This window comes from Oreochromis aureus, linkage group 12, assembly GCF_013358895.1.
Source record: "Oreochromis aureus strain Israel breed Guangdong linkage group 12, ZZ_aureus, whole genome shotgun sequence".
NCBI classification, from domain to species: domain Eukaryota; kingdom Metazoa; phylum Chordata; class Actinopteri; order Cichliformes; family Cichlidae; genus Oreochromis; species Oreochromis aureus.
This window is the reverse complement of record NC_052953.1, coordinates 29032307-29047550: the sequence shown is the minus strand read 5'-3', so window position 1 is coordinate 29047550 and position 15244 is coordinate 29032307. Positions and strand designations below refer to the sequence as shown.

The 15244-nt window shown below is 41.3% G+C and overlaps 1 protein-coding gene across 2 annotated transcripts in view; it reads right to left on the bottom strand.

The window, feature by feature from the left end:
• si:ch73-138n13.1 (calponin homology domain-containing protein DDB_G0272472) overlaps positions 1–15096 on the bottom strand; it is a 28724-nt gene extending 13628 nt beyond the window's left edge. The window contains exons 1-6 of one of the 2 annotated variants that reach the window (XM_031743635.2): positions 14871–15096; positions 12891–12984; positions 9553–10901; positions 9374–9458; positions 4038–7424; positions 2212–2337 (exon numbers count right to left, since the gene is read on the bottom strand). In XM_031743635.2, the coding sequence (XP_031599495.2) occupies positions 2212–2337; positions 4038–7424; positions 9374–9458; positions 9553–10886 (4932 nt within the window). In that variant the 5' untranslated portion in view covers positions 10887–10901; positions 12891–12984; positions 14871–15096. The remainder of the gene's footprint in view (positions 1–2211; positions 2338–4037; positions 7425–9373; positions 9459–9552; positions 10902–12890; positions 12985–14870) is intronic. The other variant, XM_031743634.2, reaches the window with a different exon arrangement.
• Positions 15097–15244: the final 148 nt, after the last annotated feature.

Genomic DNA, 15244 nt, shown 5'->3' with positions numbered 1-15244 from the left:
CTGATGGAGAAACATTCAGCATGAGTGGTGCTGTCACTTACCCAGAGGCAGTAAGGAGTGAGACAACATGACCACATGTACAACACAGCTCTCTGCCCGGTGCCCATCTCCGCTCTGCTGCACTCACCAGCCTCAGACCCTCACACTTAAACCAGTGATGTCACCACCCTACTATTATCTCATGTCTCTGAGTCTATGGTGAATACAATTTGAGGAAAGTAGTCATTTCAGATATCCAGCAACACCCACATATTTGGCTTTAAACACTATCTGTGATATTTTACATATGCTAAACATCTTAACTAGATTTAAGAATCTGCCTATGGTTTTTTTTTAATCATTACTAAATACATCCAAAAAAAAAAAAAAAAAGTCATGTTCCTGCATATAAGCCTCAGTATTTGTGTTAATGATGCTCTGCTTATATTCTGATGTTGAATTCTTGCTACCATGAATAAAATATCACTATTGAGTAGAAATATTGAATTTATTAACAAACAGACAAAATGATCCAGAACTGAGCAATTGTGTAATTTTATCATTATTTTCTTACTTTTGAGTAAGAAGAAAATGACAGAGCTTTTGATTTGATGCTGTTTTGTCTAAAGTGAAATTAAACTGGATGACACTGGGTTTTAGAGCCAATAATGATGAATACATTGTTAGCTGCAGCCTTATTCCAGTGTAATACTCTGTTTCATTACTTTTGGAAAGCTTTACTTTTACACCAATTCATTGCCAAATTGAGCAGCAACAGAGGGCAAATATTCTCATTATTAGTTAGAAATCTGTATTAACATAAGCAGCATGTTTGTGTAGTGTCTGTGGCCTACTGACGGAGACAAATGCATTCAAACTGTACGATTACAACATTCAATGTCTCATCGTTTTAACTTAGTTTGTCTTTAGAACTATTTTTAACAATTTAAAAATCTAATCTAATCCAGTGGTTCTTCTACTATGTGTAAAGTTGTCTGAGCTGAAATGTAAAACTGTGCACCTTTTTATTTACATAGGGTCATTTGAAAAGCTTTTTTCCAAACAAGCACTGGAAGCACTACAAGGAATAGTTCAGATACCCGAAACACTTGACTCTTGCAAACTAAAACACAACCACTAGATGGTGGTAATGACCTTGACCCTTGTGGTTAATCTGATCTCCGTGTGTAATGGTAAGGCACAACAGACTGTACTTCAACCTGAGCCTACAATTACAGTATCATGACAAAGCGCAACCTGAACCCAACCCTGTATCGTTAATAAACACTGTCCACCCTTTAATGTAATAATAATATGAATGTGCATGTAATTTGTAGAGTTGATAACATGCAGACACATTTGTTTACATGTTTAAAAATATAGAACCGGAATTACCACCTCGAAGTTGCCTCCACCAACCAGTCAAGCAGCAGCTTACATTGATGTCTGTCCACATTTCACCACCAATCTTTTGGAAGCAAAACATTTTGTCTTAATAGACATTTTTGTAAATTTAGCATACAAATTAGGCAAAATTTCTAGAGTTATGGCCAAAAAGGTGTTTTATGAGGTCGCAGAGACCTTTGATCACCAAAATCACAATAAGTGCATCCCTGAAACTAAATAAACTTTTGTTTTTGAACAAATCCCATCAAGTCTTCCAAGAAATATCAACTACATATACAGACAGCATTATCGCTCCCAGCAAAGGCTATTCCATTCACAGAGGTGAACTAAAAGTTTATCGCAAAATATAACTTCTAACCAATCAAAATCAAGTAGCAAGGTTACACAAATACCTGCAGAACACATAATCATTACATGCCATTTCACTTCACAGGTTTCTCTGAGCCCTGCTGTCAGGTTTCTGATAAATCAGCAGTGAAAACCTTTACTTAATCATTTGTCTGATCCAATCCTGATGTACAGGCCTGAGAAGGTGTTTGAGCACCACTTCCCTAGAATGTAATGTGGGATGGGCAGAGGTGAGTCTAGGACGTCCATGCTTTCAACATTAGTCACCAGCTCTTTACTATGTGAGCCCAGCAGCATTTTCACGTCAAGTGAGCAAGCTGCATTCCAATACAGTCTTCAGTGCATGAGGCACGCATACAAATACCCAGAGTTACACACATTCTCACTTAAAGCCCTGCTTCTCTGTTTCCACAGAGCTGAGTGAAAACAGTGATTTGTAATAAAATGCTGCAGAAAATGAGCAGCAGCCTGACTCACCCTGCTCTGCAGGTCCTGTTCTCTGTGGGCGCTGCGACTCCTCATCCTGGAAAGGCTTCCATCCATGGCACTACCTGCAGGAGCCGATCGTCGTGACACACTCCGAGACCGCAACCTGTTCAACTCCTGAGCAGCATAAAGGACCAAAGTGAACACCACAATCCAACTGCATCACCTCATAACAGTAAAAAGCTGCTCACTGTCATGCTGGAAGCTAGACAGAATAAAGTGAACTTCAGTCCACTCACGTTTAAACACTGCTTAGGTGTCAGTTTGTTGCTTTCTTGTGAAGTGTGACTGTAATTTGGCCACGTTTTTGTAATGTTGGTCTATCTATTACCCCCAGCAATGCAACGCCACTTGCTCAAACAGAAGCACAATTCCTCAAGGTAACAGGAGTGTGGCTAAGTGGAACTAACAACAAATTGATTTTTGTTTCTAAAACAAAACATGTTATGGTTTATAATGTAATAATTAGCATGCATGTCATTAACATCATTATGATCTAGACATGGCCTGAGATATCAGCTTTTTTGCTTTAACCCATTCTTGTGAACAGAGTATCTCAGGAGCACCTAAAATATGGGACTTAAGAAATGGAAGTGATAATAATTCAGTGGTGAAAGGTTAACTGTTGCTCCCAAAGTCACGAATCCCTTTTTGTTTATAACTCAACAATATATTTACTATACAAAAATGTCTAAAAGGATAAAATGACAAAGAGTTAAAGCTGAACTTTAAAGTGAGACTACATCATTCTGTATAAATTTCTTTTGTCTGTAAGGAATCTTTGGTTTAATTTTCTAGATTATTTGCAGTAACACCCACATTTGAAACATGACTGCTGTCATGGCTCTGACTTTCTTCTCTATCAGACCTCACCTTACCAGTCAAACAAATACACCTAATGTGTTTTCTTAAATTACTTCAAAGTCTTCACTATATGTATTATACGAGTCTGAACAGACACATATACACTGCAATCTAACTGGATGCAAGAGGCATCCAACTACATTATAGTTGTAAATACTTTATATCAAATATAACTACTCATTAGGTATCTTGCAGACATGAAGATAATACTAAGGAATGATGAAAGAGAAGCAGCAGTGCTGAATCAATATTCCTATTTTCACTTGAATTTTATTCGCATTTTGGTTGATGGTGACACAGCCTGTTGTAGTTATTAAGAAGCAAGAATTAGACTAATTTAGCCACTATGTCACCTAGCTCAACCAGAATATGGCAACTCAGCTAGAGCCTCTTTTCTCCAACCAATTTAATCAGGGAATGATGGCACACAGAATAATGCACACTAAAAATCAAAAAAATATATATTTTTTGTGTGTATGCTTTTGCTTTGGGAACTTGGTGAGCATTTAAAATGACAGGGTGGAAAATATGTGATACAACCTACATCATGAGAAGCTATATTTATGTTTTAGATGATTTGTACTTTTCCATGTCTACAAGAACAGATTGTTCTGTAAGATATCACAAAATGTCCTGTATTTTCACAAGTCTGCATGTCTCTGTGTGATATGTCATGATCGTTTATGTTAATGAGAGTGTGGGGAGTGAGTGGGAGGGTGGGGTGGGCTGCTTTTAACCATGTAAAGCACTTTGTGCTACATTTTATGTATGAAAAGTGCTTTATAAATAAAGATTGATTGATTGATTGATAGATAGATAATCTGACTCCATCTGCACTGACAAGCTAAGAAAATGCCAACTTGATTTCTACAATAATCACAAAATAAAGTGTGGTGGGAAGGGGGTAGTTCATTGGCATCTTTGGAACTGATTAATTGATTTATGTCACTCACCTTGGACCCCTGTGATCTCCTCTGGCCCTGTGCTTCTCCCCTGATCTTCTGTGGCTGTAGCTCTCTAGGCAACCAGATCTGCTCTGCAGGAGTGATGGTGGGGAGTCCACCTGGGGAGTTCACACGTTTAACCTCTGAACCAGGAAAAGGGCCCAAAGGGGGTGACTCATCCAGGAAAGCAGACCAAGGCCTTTGTCGAGTTGGGATGCGTTCCCCATGATCGAGAAGGAGCTGTTCTGGACTGTGTTTGTTGGCGTGTTTTCTAGATTCAGTCTTAGGCTGGTCCACAGACATCTCAACTGACTGCAGCTCCCAGGGGTCCTGAGGAGGCGTCGTCCATACTGGGTTTGAGAAACCTACTGAAGTCTGTGGTGGTATCTTCCAGCTAAAGTCACTTTCAGGTGTAGGCTGTAATTTACCCCCAAAGTCAGCATTTAGTCCCTGCATTCCCAATGAAGGAAACAAGTCATTATTAGAGGAGAGCTGAGCTTGAGATGTAAAGGAGTCTATGTCAAGAATGGTAGGCTTGTAAGGCTCCTTCCAGCGGGTTGCAGCATCGCTGCGTTGAGAAGTAGACTTAGACATTGGTTCATTTCTGAGCACAGAGTCCAGATCAAGAACTTTGGGTTTCAGAGGTGATGGCTCCAACTTTAGCCTCTCTTGCTCCTCTTTTTTCTGCTTCTCTTTTAGTCGCTGTCTCTCTGCTTCTTGTTGCTTGGCTATGACTCGCATCCGTTCTGCCTCCTCCCTTTCCATCTTTTCCCTCAGTCTGTGTTTCTCAAACTCCGCAATTTGTTGTCTTTCCCTCTCTGCCTGCTTTTGCTTTTCGTACTCCAAGAGCTGTAATCTCTCAAGCTCTTTAAGTCTCTCAACATCCTCCTTCCTCTTCCTTTCCTTCTCCAGTTCCTGTTGTCTCAGCCTCTGGTTTTCTAATTTCTGTCGCTCAATGTCTAGTTGCCTCTGTTTTTCGAGCTCCTGAATTTGTTGTCTCTCCCTCTCTGCCTGTTTTTGCTTTTCAAACTCCAGGAGCTGTAATCTCTCCAGCTCTTTAAGTCTCTCAACATCCTCCTTCCTCTTCCTTTCCTTCTCCAGTTCCTGTTGTCTCAGCCTCTGGTTTTCTAATTCCTGTCGCTCAATGTCTAGTTGCCTCTGTTTCTCAAGCTCCTGAAATTGTTGTCTTTCCCTCTCTACCTGCTTTTGCTTTTCAAACTCCAGGAGCTGTAATCTCTCAAGCTCTTTAAGTCTGTCTACATCCTCCTTCCTCTTCCTTTCCTTCTCCAGTTCCTGTTGTCTCAGCCTCTGGTTTTCTAATTTCTGTCGCTCAATGTCTAGTTGCCTCTGTTTTTCGAGCTCCTGAATTTGTTGTGTCTTACTCTCTGCCTGTTTTTGCTTTTCAAACTCCAAGAGCTGTAATCTCTCAAGCTCTTTAAGTCTCTCTACATCCTCCTTCCTCTTCCTTTCCTTCTCCAGTTCCTGTTGTCTCAGCCTCTGGTTTTCTAATTTCTGTCGCTCAATGTCTAGTTGCCTCTGTTTTTCGAGCTCCTGAATTTGTTGTCTCTCCCTCTCTGCCTGTTTTTGCTTTTCAAACTCCAAGAGCTGTAATCTCTCCAGCTCTTTAAGTCTCTCTACATCCTCCTTCCTCTTCCTTTCCTTCTCCAGTTCCTGTTGCTCAATGTCTAGCTGCCTCTGTCTCTCCCTTTCTAAATCTTGTTGTCTCCGTTTCTCCAGCTCCCTCTGTATCTCTTTCTGACGCTCCTTCTCCATCTCCTTTTCTCTTTCCCGCTCTTTTTCAAGCTCTTTTACTCTTAACATTTCTTGCTCTAATGCGATCTGTCTCATCTTGTCTGCCTCTTCTTTTTCCTTTTTTTCTTTTAGCTGCTGGATTTCCTTTTCTTTCTGCTTCTGTCTTTGAAGGTCTAAGAGCTGCAGTCTCTCTAACTGTTTTAGCCGCGCTTCCTCCTTTTGTTTTTGGTGTTGCTCTCTCTCCCTTTGTCTCTCTAGTTCTCGCCTTTTTTCTTTCTCAAGTTTCCTCTGCTTCTCTCTTTCAAGTCTCTGTTTCTCCTCCAATTCTTGCACTTTCTCAAGCTCAGTCTGTTTCTGCCTTTCCAGGGCACGCTGTTTCTCCTCAAATTCTTGTTTCTCCTTTTCAAATGACTTCTGTCTTTGCCTTTCAAATTCTCTTTGCATCTCCCTCTCCTTCATTCGTGTAAATTCTAAATGTGCTAGTTTCTCCATTTCCAGCTGTGTCTGTTTTTCCCTTTCAATTTCTTTTATCTTAGTCCTGTGCCTTTCTTTCTCCTTCCTTTGCTCCCTTTTCTTTTCAGCTTCTAGCCTTTCCTCTTTACTCTGTCCATCTAAGGCTAAACTGCTCTCCCTGGGTGACTTGTGGCTTCTTATCATCAAATCTTCAACTTGCTCTTGCGATGGAGTTGTTTTTCCAAAAGGATCATCATTTAAAGACTGGCTCCCCCTTACTGGAAGACTCTTCCCTTGAGGGCCACTCAGGAGAGAAATCCCTAAGAAATCATCAGAGGGGCTAGTCATGTCCCCAGTGTTTGTCCCTGCACCCCCGAGAGAAACTGGCTCCTGTATTTGTCCGGTTAAAGCAAAGTAGGTTGCCTTGGGTTTTGCCATTTCGTCTGCCTGCAGCATCTTCAAGCGTTTAGGTGCTGCCGCCACTTCTTCTTGTTCTGCCACTCTTTGTCTCTCCTTGTCTTTATCTAAAGTCACTTGTCCCTCCCTTTGTGATTCCTTTAGCATCCCCGTTTCCATATCTACGTCTTGGTCGAGACCTGAAGTTGTCCACTTCTGTAAGGCTCCTATCCTCAGATATCGTGGCTGTGTTTGAGGCATCAAAGGTGCCAAAGGTGGCTGTTCTTGTGCAGGACTGGTCCATTCTGGTAGAGGCCTGCTCCCTTCTGAGCGTCTGGAACGGAGGGTCATGGCCTTATCCTCCCACTGAGCTGATGGGACGCTCTCACTCACTGCCCGACTCTCTTCGACAGCCTGCACTGTGTCAAAGGCATGTAATACGGGCTGAAGACATGATGGCGATAAAGGCTGGCTGTAGTTAGCTGTGACTGGAGCCCCGTTATTTTCAGTAACTGTTCTATCAAATGGAGACGTGCTGCTGAGCAAATCCTTGGCCGTGTCAACAGATGAGCCATCATCCATCAACACCACGCTGTGCCTCTCCACGACATTATCAAACAAGGATGCTCGCACCGTTTGGACTCCACTGCCTGCACCAATTTCCTTGGAAACAGCACCAAACGTCTGTCCTGCTTCAGGCCCTTCAGGCGTGGAGACCTTTTTGAGCTGCTCTTGGGAATCTTTTAAATCCAAAAATGTCTTCTGGTCACTGGGAGTGATAGCCGACTCTTCAGCCTGGGAAAATTAAGAGATATACTGAGAATTCTTAAGTTGCAGAAGCATGCTCGCAACTTATTGCCTAGTTGTGGAGGTGATAAGCAGAGATGGGCAGTAACGCGTTACTTGTAACGTGTTACTGTAATCCGATTACTTTTTTCAAGTAACGAGTAAAGTAAGGGACTACTATTGCAAAAACGGTAATTAGATTACTGTTACTTTCCCGTAAGCACGCTGCGTTACTGCATTACTAAAACCGTGATTTTTTTTGCGAGAGTGTCTCACGACAATGACGTAAGCGAGCGCGACGTTCGTGGCAACAGCTGTGTGCAGATCAACAATGGATAATATATAGAGTGCGGGAGAGAGTATGAGCGTCCAGCGTTAAAAAGCGTGGAAGTACTGACCTTACTTTGAGTCTGATTCCATAAAAAGTGACAAAAACATTAGCGTCCGCTGTTCGCTGCGTGGGAAGAAAACTTCTTTTTACAGCGAAAAAAACCCTTAACTTCGGAGCAAGCGCCGAGTACGCTACCACGGAATGGGAAATTCACAGAGAAACTCGCGGATTCTTCCACTGACCGCTGCGGCACCTGCACCAGGGCAAACATCCGCCTGCTATACAGGTAAAAATAGAGCAACAGGACTGCTGAGTCTTTGATTTTATTTATTTTCTGCTGTGTTTCACTTGCATTTATTTGAAAGACTGAGTGTAAACACAAAAAAATATTTTATTTTATGTGCTGGAATGTGCAGAAAATAGGTTTAAATGTTAAACAAATTTCTTCCAGTCAGAGAATGTTGTATATAATTTAATTTTTGCTTGATGCATAAAGTTAAAAGATTAAAACTAATAAAACAAGTTTTAAAAAGAGACTTTTCCATTTGATTACATTTTGTATGATGGATTATGCAGAAAAAGTAGAACTGGGCTGAAAGATCTATCGCTTTATCACCTATTCAGGTTGTAAATCGTGTTTTTAAAAAGTAACTAAGTAACTAGGTAATTAATTACTTTTGAAAATAAGTAATCAGTAAAGTAACGGGATTACTTTTTGGGGGGAAGTAATCAGTAATTAGTTACTGATTACTTTTTTCAAGTAACTTGACCAACACTGGTGATAAGCTATTACAGAATTTCTTTCAGCTGGAATCTTCTGAAAGAAATAAAAGTTTTTTAAAAAAGTTATGAATTTAGGTACCATTTACTGCTATAAAACCATGAGTAAGAATAAATGGGACTTGGCAATGGAACATGGAACAATACAGCACACAGAGCAGTTCAAGAGAACAATTTGGAAGGGCACAAACAGTATCCTCTCGTTCTACGTAGGGCTCATAACAGTGGGTGTGGTGCAGAGGTGGTAATCAAAGTCTCTCAGAATTGACCTTTCCTATTTGATCTCTTCTTTGTGTGTTTCATAACTGGCAGTCACTGGGGATGTTTAATGTCTCAGCAGTATTAGGTTTCACAGCTTTGCATGTCTATGGCAGCAATTCATTTTACTGTAATGTCCTATTTCTTTGAAAGAAATGTCTTCATGAATGCAAAGGCGCTTTGGTCCACTGGAAATGCAAGTGCTTTTCAACAGGTAAATAAAGATGAATTTCCAGTTGTGTATACAGATATAGAGTAACTATAGCTCTAAAGCATGAGTTGAATTTGTGTGTCTCCCTACTTCACTTCTAGTTTAAACTGCGTCAGAGGCTTCACCTCTATTTGCACACTGCCCATTCTCCTATGCTTCTTTTGTATTTTCCGTCTTTATGTTATATTGCATGGGTTTCAATCAAACAGGAAATGGTAACAAACACACTAAAATCAAACTGAGCTGAGCAACACCATGTGAAAAACTTTCCAAGCACCACGCGGTGACACAGTTTCTCATTGTTACCCTCATTTGCCTGTTAAACACAGACTGAGCCCAACAGAAACCAGTTCCTACAAAGCTCACGCCCTCTCTTACCCTCTTCTGAGGATCTTTGCTGATGTAATGATGGTCCTCTGTCTCAGTGAGGGAAACAGGGTCAGGTGACCTCTCAGCTGAAAACCTATTGGACATATATCACACAAGACAAAAGCCATGCATGACAGTGGAACACAGAACAAAAAACAAAGCACATGGACAGTGTGAGCAGCTCTTACCTTTTGGTTAGGTCAAGGGGCAAGGGACGGGGCTTCAGTGCTGGTTTAAGGACAGGGCTCTGAGTCGGTGTTGTGTCCTCTGTCAGCTGCTTGATGAGCTGTTTAACACCCACTGCTGGTTCACCTTCAGGGGTTGGCTGCAATGGAGAGTGAAGATCTGAACCATGGCCGGTGGCAGCTACCCCAGGAGAAGACGGCAAATCGAGCAAAAGACTTATTCGCGACTTGACGCTAACCCTGCGCTTGTCTTCATCGGTCTCTTTCCCAGCCATTTCTTCTTTGTTTTTGTTGCTTTGGTCTGAGAGGATGGGATTACATACATCATCAGTACTTTGTGGTGTGGTACTCATAAAGGTTTTATCTTCCTCTTTGCTTTGTGGTAGTGCTTTTCCCTCTGGAGTGTTGTCTACTGTATTTGCTTCAGGAACTTTGCGGTGCAGTGAAAGACCAATAGACTCAAATTTGGAAGTGAGATCAGCTGAAAGGGGTCGTCTCCCAGCCCAGCGAGGAGCAGGAACCGGGTTCTCCATCTTTGTTGGACTGCCGGGGAAAATGGCTGATACAGGTCTGGGCTTGGTGCCTCTAGGATGTGGTCGCAGAGGCACAGGTGTTTCAGGCTGAGCCTTTTCTTTTCCTTCATTTTCTTGCCCTGCATCAAGAAGAAAGCCCATGGACTTTGCTCTAGTAAGGGAGGTACCAACTTTACCTTGTGCATCGTGGCCTTTTTCATCTTCTTTTTTAGTGGTTCCAGACCACTCTGCTGCTGGAAGTTTTTTAAAGCTCTTTGAGTAGGCCAAGCTTGATGCTGAGGGTTTCTGCCTCTGTGCTGGCACAGGAGGAGGGGTGGGTCTGTTAGGGTCTCCAGTGTCATGAGGAGGAGCTGGTTTAAATGGCTGGGCTACTGGCTTTGTTGTCTGTCCAGTGTTCAACTTAGTGGGTGATCGAAAGGAGGTAGAGGCAGGACGGTTGGGGTTGGTTAAAAGTGGTCTGGGTTTGCTGCTGGAAACCGGCTGCTGTGGTTTTGGATTGCTTGGAAACTCTGGTTTGTATCCAACAAGGCGAGTGGACTCAGGTCGGGGTTTGGTTTGAGGCTTTGGGGCGAGTATGGGCTTAATTGTAGGATTTTTCTCCACAGAAAAAGGTTTGGGAGTAAGCCGTGGCTTGGCGCTTGGGGCAGGTTTGTTTGGTTCAGCTGCGATGACATGCGGCTGATTGACAGACGGGATGTCAATGAGGCTCTTATTGCTGGAGTCTGTGAGGGGAGTCAGGTGATGTCGTCCTCCTGCTACTGTCCTTCCTACCTCCGTAGTGTGAACCTCCACCTGAGCAGCCATCCTTTTGAACGGCACCTTTTGTTAAGCATAAAGATAAAATATCCCATCAGAGAGAAAATAAAAACTAATATTTCTTATTGAGATCCTCAACAAAGAAGTACCTGCACAAAATCTAAAAATTTAAGGATTTAAAAAATCCACCCATCTAACCGTTACTGTAAACTTGGGAGCGTCTGATATTACATCACAAGTTTATTGTGCAAAAGTCTTGAGCCATCTCATTTATTTATATTTTTCTAAGAAAAAAATTGAAGTCATTTATTGAAATGTGAAAAAAAAAAAAAAAAAAAAAAAAAACACAACACACGCAGAACTCTCTCAGCCAAGCTTTCTTGTAATTTCTTATAAATCTTCAGAAACAGTTCTCCAGGTTTCTTGAAGGACATTCAAAGCTCGTCTTTGGATGCTGGCTGCATTTTGTTCTGTTCTCTATCGAGAGGATTTGACACTGCTTCAATAATGTTGAAGTCTGGGCTCTGGGGAGGCCAATGCATGACTGATAGAAAAACCCAAAGTAGAACACTATCCATGTAAGGTGTAAGCGCATAAGCGGTGTGTTTGGGATCACTATCATGCGGAAAATCAGGTTCGATGCCAAGTTGTTTGAAATGTGAAAACACAAAACTGGTTCATATGAGTTACAGGCAGCTTTTGTTACTCTTAAAGGATTCATAGGTCAGTGCTAAGTGTCTAAGTGCTAAGAAAAAAAAATTGAAGAAATCATTCTTTGGAAAATACAAAGCACTAGACTGAAAATTTGTGAAAAAGCAAATGTCCAAAGAACAACTTTGAAATACCTTCAACGAAAACTACTGCTTTAAAAATAATAAAAAAATAAATAAAGTCTAACTCCTTGCAAGCAAAATCTAAAGAATTGGTGAGTGGCTCAAGACTTTTGCACAGTACTGTATATTATTTTGCCAAAGGTTATTGATTGTTAGGTTAAAGCGGGACATATTTAGTGCTAAATAAGAGCGGACACCAATAAAAGGTGAGTGTTTGTCTTGTACATTCACGTGACACAGGTCTGAGTTATGAATTTAATAATGGCTTAGCACACAGCAGCACAGGTGGGACTGATAACATTTACTCTGATTATGATGCATTGAACATTCATGCTTCCATGAGCCTAAAAGCCATGTTACTATGCCTGTGCTTTTTATGCAGTGACATATGAAACATATGAAACGTATGAAAATGCCTGATGTGAAAAAAGCAGCAGCTGTGTCAGCGAAAAGTTACAACACATTTCCAATGTCTATTTAAATGTGTTTTGTTGTAGTTTAAGACACATTAAACATTAGTTTAGCTACTTAAAGTTTTGATTTAAATGTTTTAATGTTACTTGTACTTAAAACCTGTAACCTGGACAATTGTTGCCTTTGTTTGACCTGTTGGTCGACTCTAATAACTGACGTTAACATTATCTCCTTGGCTGTCGTTATCAGTGCAATCAAACTAGCTTGTAAAATGTGTGTGACTAAATTGAGATACTGGTGTAGTGGTGATCAGGACTGCATACTTTTGATGTGGCAACTGACACAAGGAGGAACCGGACAACTGTACAATGCCATTGTTTTTTGCTTCAGGCTTTAACACATGCACATCATTCTTAGACAGTAAATGGGAGATTCCAGTGCAAACTCACACCAGACCACCATCCATCAAACATTCAGCTCCACCCCTAATGAACTTCTGAATGCCTATTTTGAAATGCTTATTCAGTCTAAAGGAGGTTTAGTGATAAATATGAGATCACTAAAGATCAACTTACTAATTTCTGACACAGTATGCTGGTAAACAGCTTTATCTGTTGTTATAAAGCGATAATGAAGATAGAAAAGAACACAAAGGCTTTTGTGTTAGCCCTTTAAGAAACTCCTTCTTCACAGCTGATAATGTTTTCCACGTGTTGTGCTGAGTTACTCTGCTATGCAGAAACTGAATTTTCTTTTTATATAAATAATAGCACGCTTGATCAAAATCCTGAATATAATATCCTACCTGACCAGATGTCAACCGTCTGCTGTTGAGCTCGAGCTTCTCTTGTAACCGAGTCGTGATGTCATATCACACGGGAGGAAGGAGTCGAAAGAGCCTAAGAGATAGACACTTCGCGTCATCAAAGCAGACAGGCTGTTCACTAGTTAAGACTGTCGTGCTGAAGGCCACAGTAGAGAAATCACAGCAGGGCTACAACAGGGCAGTCCAAATGCGTTGCTGTGGTGTTCTCACGCCTTCAAAAAGCAGCAAATAGATGATATGTTTACACTGACACAGACTTCAGTAAACACAGGCACACCCATATATATTTAGTGCTAGTGGCTTAAGTCCAGACATATAACAACTTGCACAACAAAAGTCATCAACTCTGCTCTCGTATATGCTTGCGATTTCCCGTACTTATATTTGCATTATGTCCTCGAGCAGTACAAGCACGCCATCGCCAATGCAGTCCTCACACTACTGCATCTAAATGCCTTCAATCAGCAAATGTTGGAAGTATAAACACTGCTGTTTGGTGTCCTTTTCTGTGCCAGTCACGTCTTTACATGATCACCCCTGTCGTTGTGTGTCTTATCAAGCACATCAGCTGATAAGCTCCAAATACTCAGTGGGCAAGTCCATGATTCATAAAAGAGAAAAAAAAATAACATACAAACATAAAAACTGGACAGACAAGGAAGCAGAGCCACGAAGGCGGTTGACTAACAGAGACTGTTGAAAATGCTGAAAACGTGAACTTTAGATAGTGGCAGGAAACACCTTTGCTGAGATGGAATGCCAAACATCCACTGTGATGGTGGGACGAGCAGCACAGGGGGATTAAGGAGCCGTCTGCCTTATATAGGCTTAGACACACCACCGAGTATCCTACGCCCGACTCATTACTGCAAGCCTCACATAACAATCGAAAAGAGCATTTCTTCAAGCCTGAGATGTTAAATAGTCAACTTTGAAGAGATGCTGCGAATGTTAGAGACATATTTCAGAGTATACATGCAGGACAGTAGGGCACAGGGCATAGAGGCATTTTGTTTTGTTTTGTTTTGTTTTGTTTTGTTTTAGCCCTGACTCACTTACTGTCTTTAACTTTTTAAAGACAATGAGTCAATAACCCGGCTAAGCCAGTTATGCAGAGGAAATTTCCTTACGTAGACAGCAAAACAAGTAAAAGAAGATGAGCATTACCCAAATTTAGTTCTCACCTATGGTAAAGTAACATAAAATATAAATCAAAATCCACAGGCTTGGACTTTAACAGTTAAATATGTGATACTGTTATCTAAGAAGAATTTTTATATTGAGTTTAGCCTGGCTGTTATATTTTGCTGTATTATTATGGGCATAATGTAGTAGTCTCAGGTTTTTAGGTGATCTTGACATTTAAAAGCAATCTACAACAGTGAAGCAGGTAACCACAGTTTTATATCACAGTAAACCATAATCCAGATTTAATGTGGACCTACTGGATGCTACAGAAAACCAAGCATCCCAACCACACACACACACACACACACACACACACACACACACACACACACACACACACACAAGTAATGATACAAATAAATCTAAACAACAATGCTAATAAATGAGCTTTATAAGTTTGGTAGTTTTCCATCTCAGCAACAAGTGTTAGTGCTTCCTCATGTCGTGTCTGCTCACCTAAATTACCTCGACAGTGCCCGGTCCAGTTTAGCGACAGATAAGAGTTGGCTTGCTCCCAACAGCAGGGGGGCACATTTAACGTACAGAAGGAAAAAGAAAAAAAAGGAAGTGTGCAGACGCATTGAACGAGCGTGTTGCATTCAGTTGTTTGGGAATTCCCACAGACTTCAAACAAGAGGGAAGACAAACGCTTAAGCAGCTCGCTGGCTAGCAACCGTAAGCTAACAACTCAAGAAGCTGGACTGACAAAATGGAAACACTGACTGAACCTGTCTTTCGCTGCCTGTTTGATCCCAACTGCAGACAACTTACCAAACCGTAAAGTCAGCTTTCCCTCCACGCTTGTCGAAACAACTTCTAACACAGTGTATCCCGCCAACTTAAGGGAAAAATTACGAGTCGTGACAGTTGGTTAGCAGAGCAGCTAACTTAGCTGGTTTACTTAGCTAGCCAACTGGCTGGCTGGCTATCCCGTCTCAGGTTGCAGTATTGTTGACAGGGATAGACTAGACAGGCAACTAGCCGCCTGAGTACTTTCAGCACAATCCAGCTCCACATAGCACTTCCGGCTATTGCTTTCAAAATAAAGTGCAACTAAAACATAAAATAGGATTTTGCTACATAAACTTGTGTCGTTCTAGTAAGAGATAATGACACAGTTAGTGTTTGTATACTGTATGCACAAA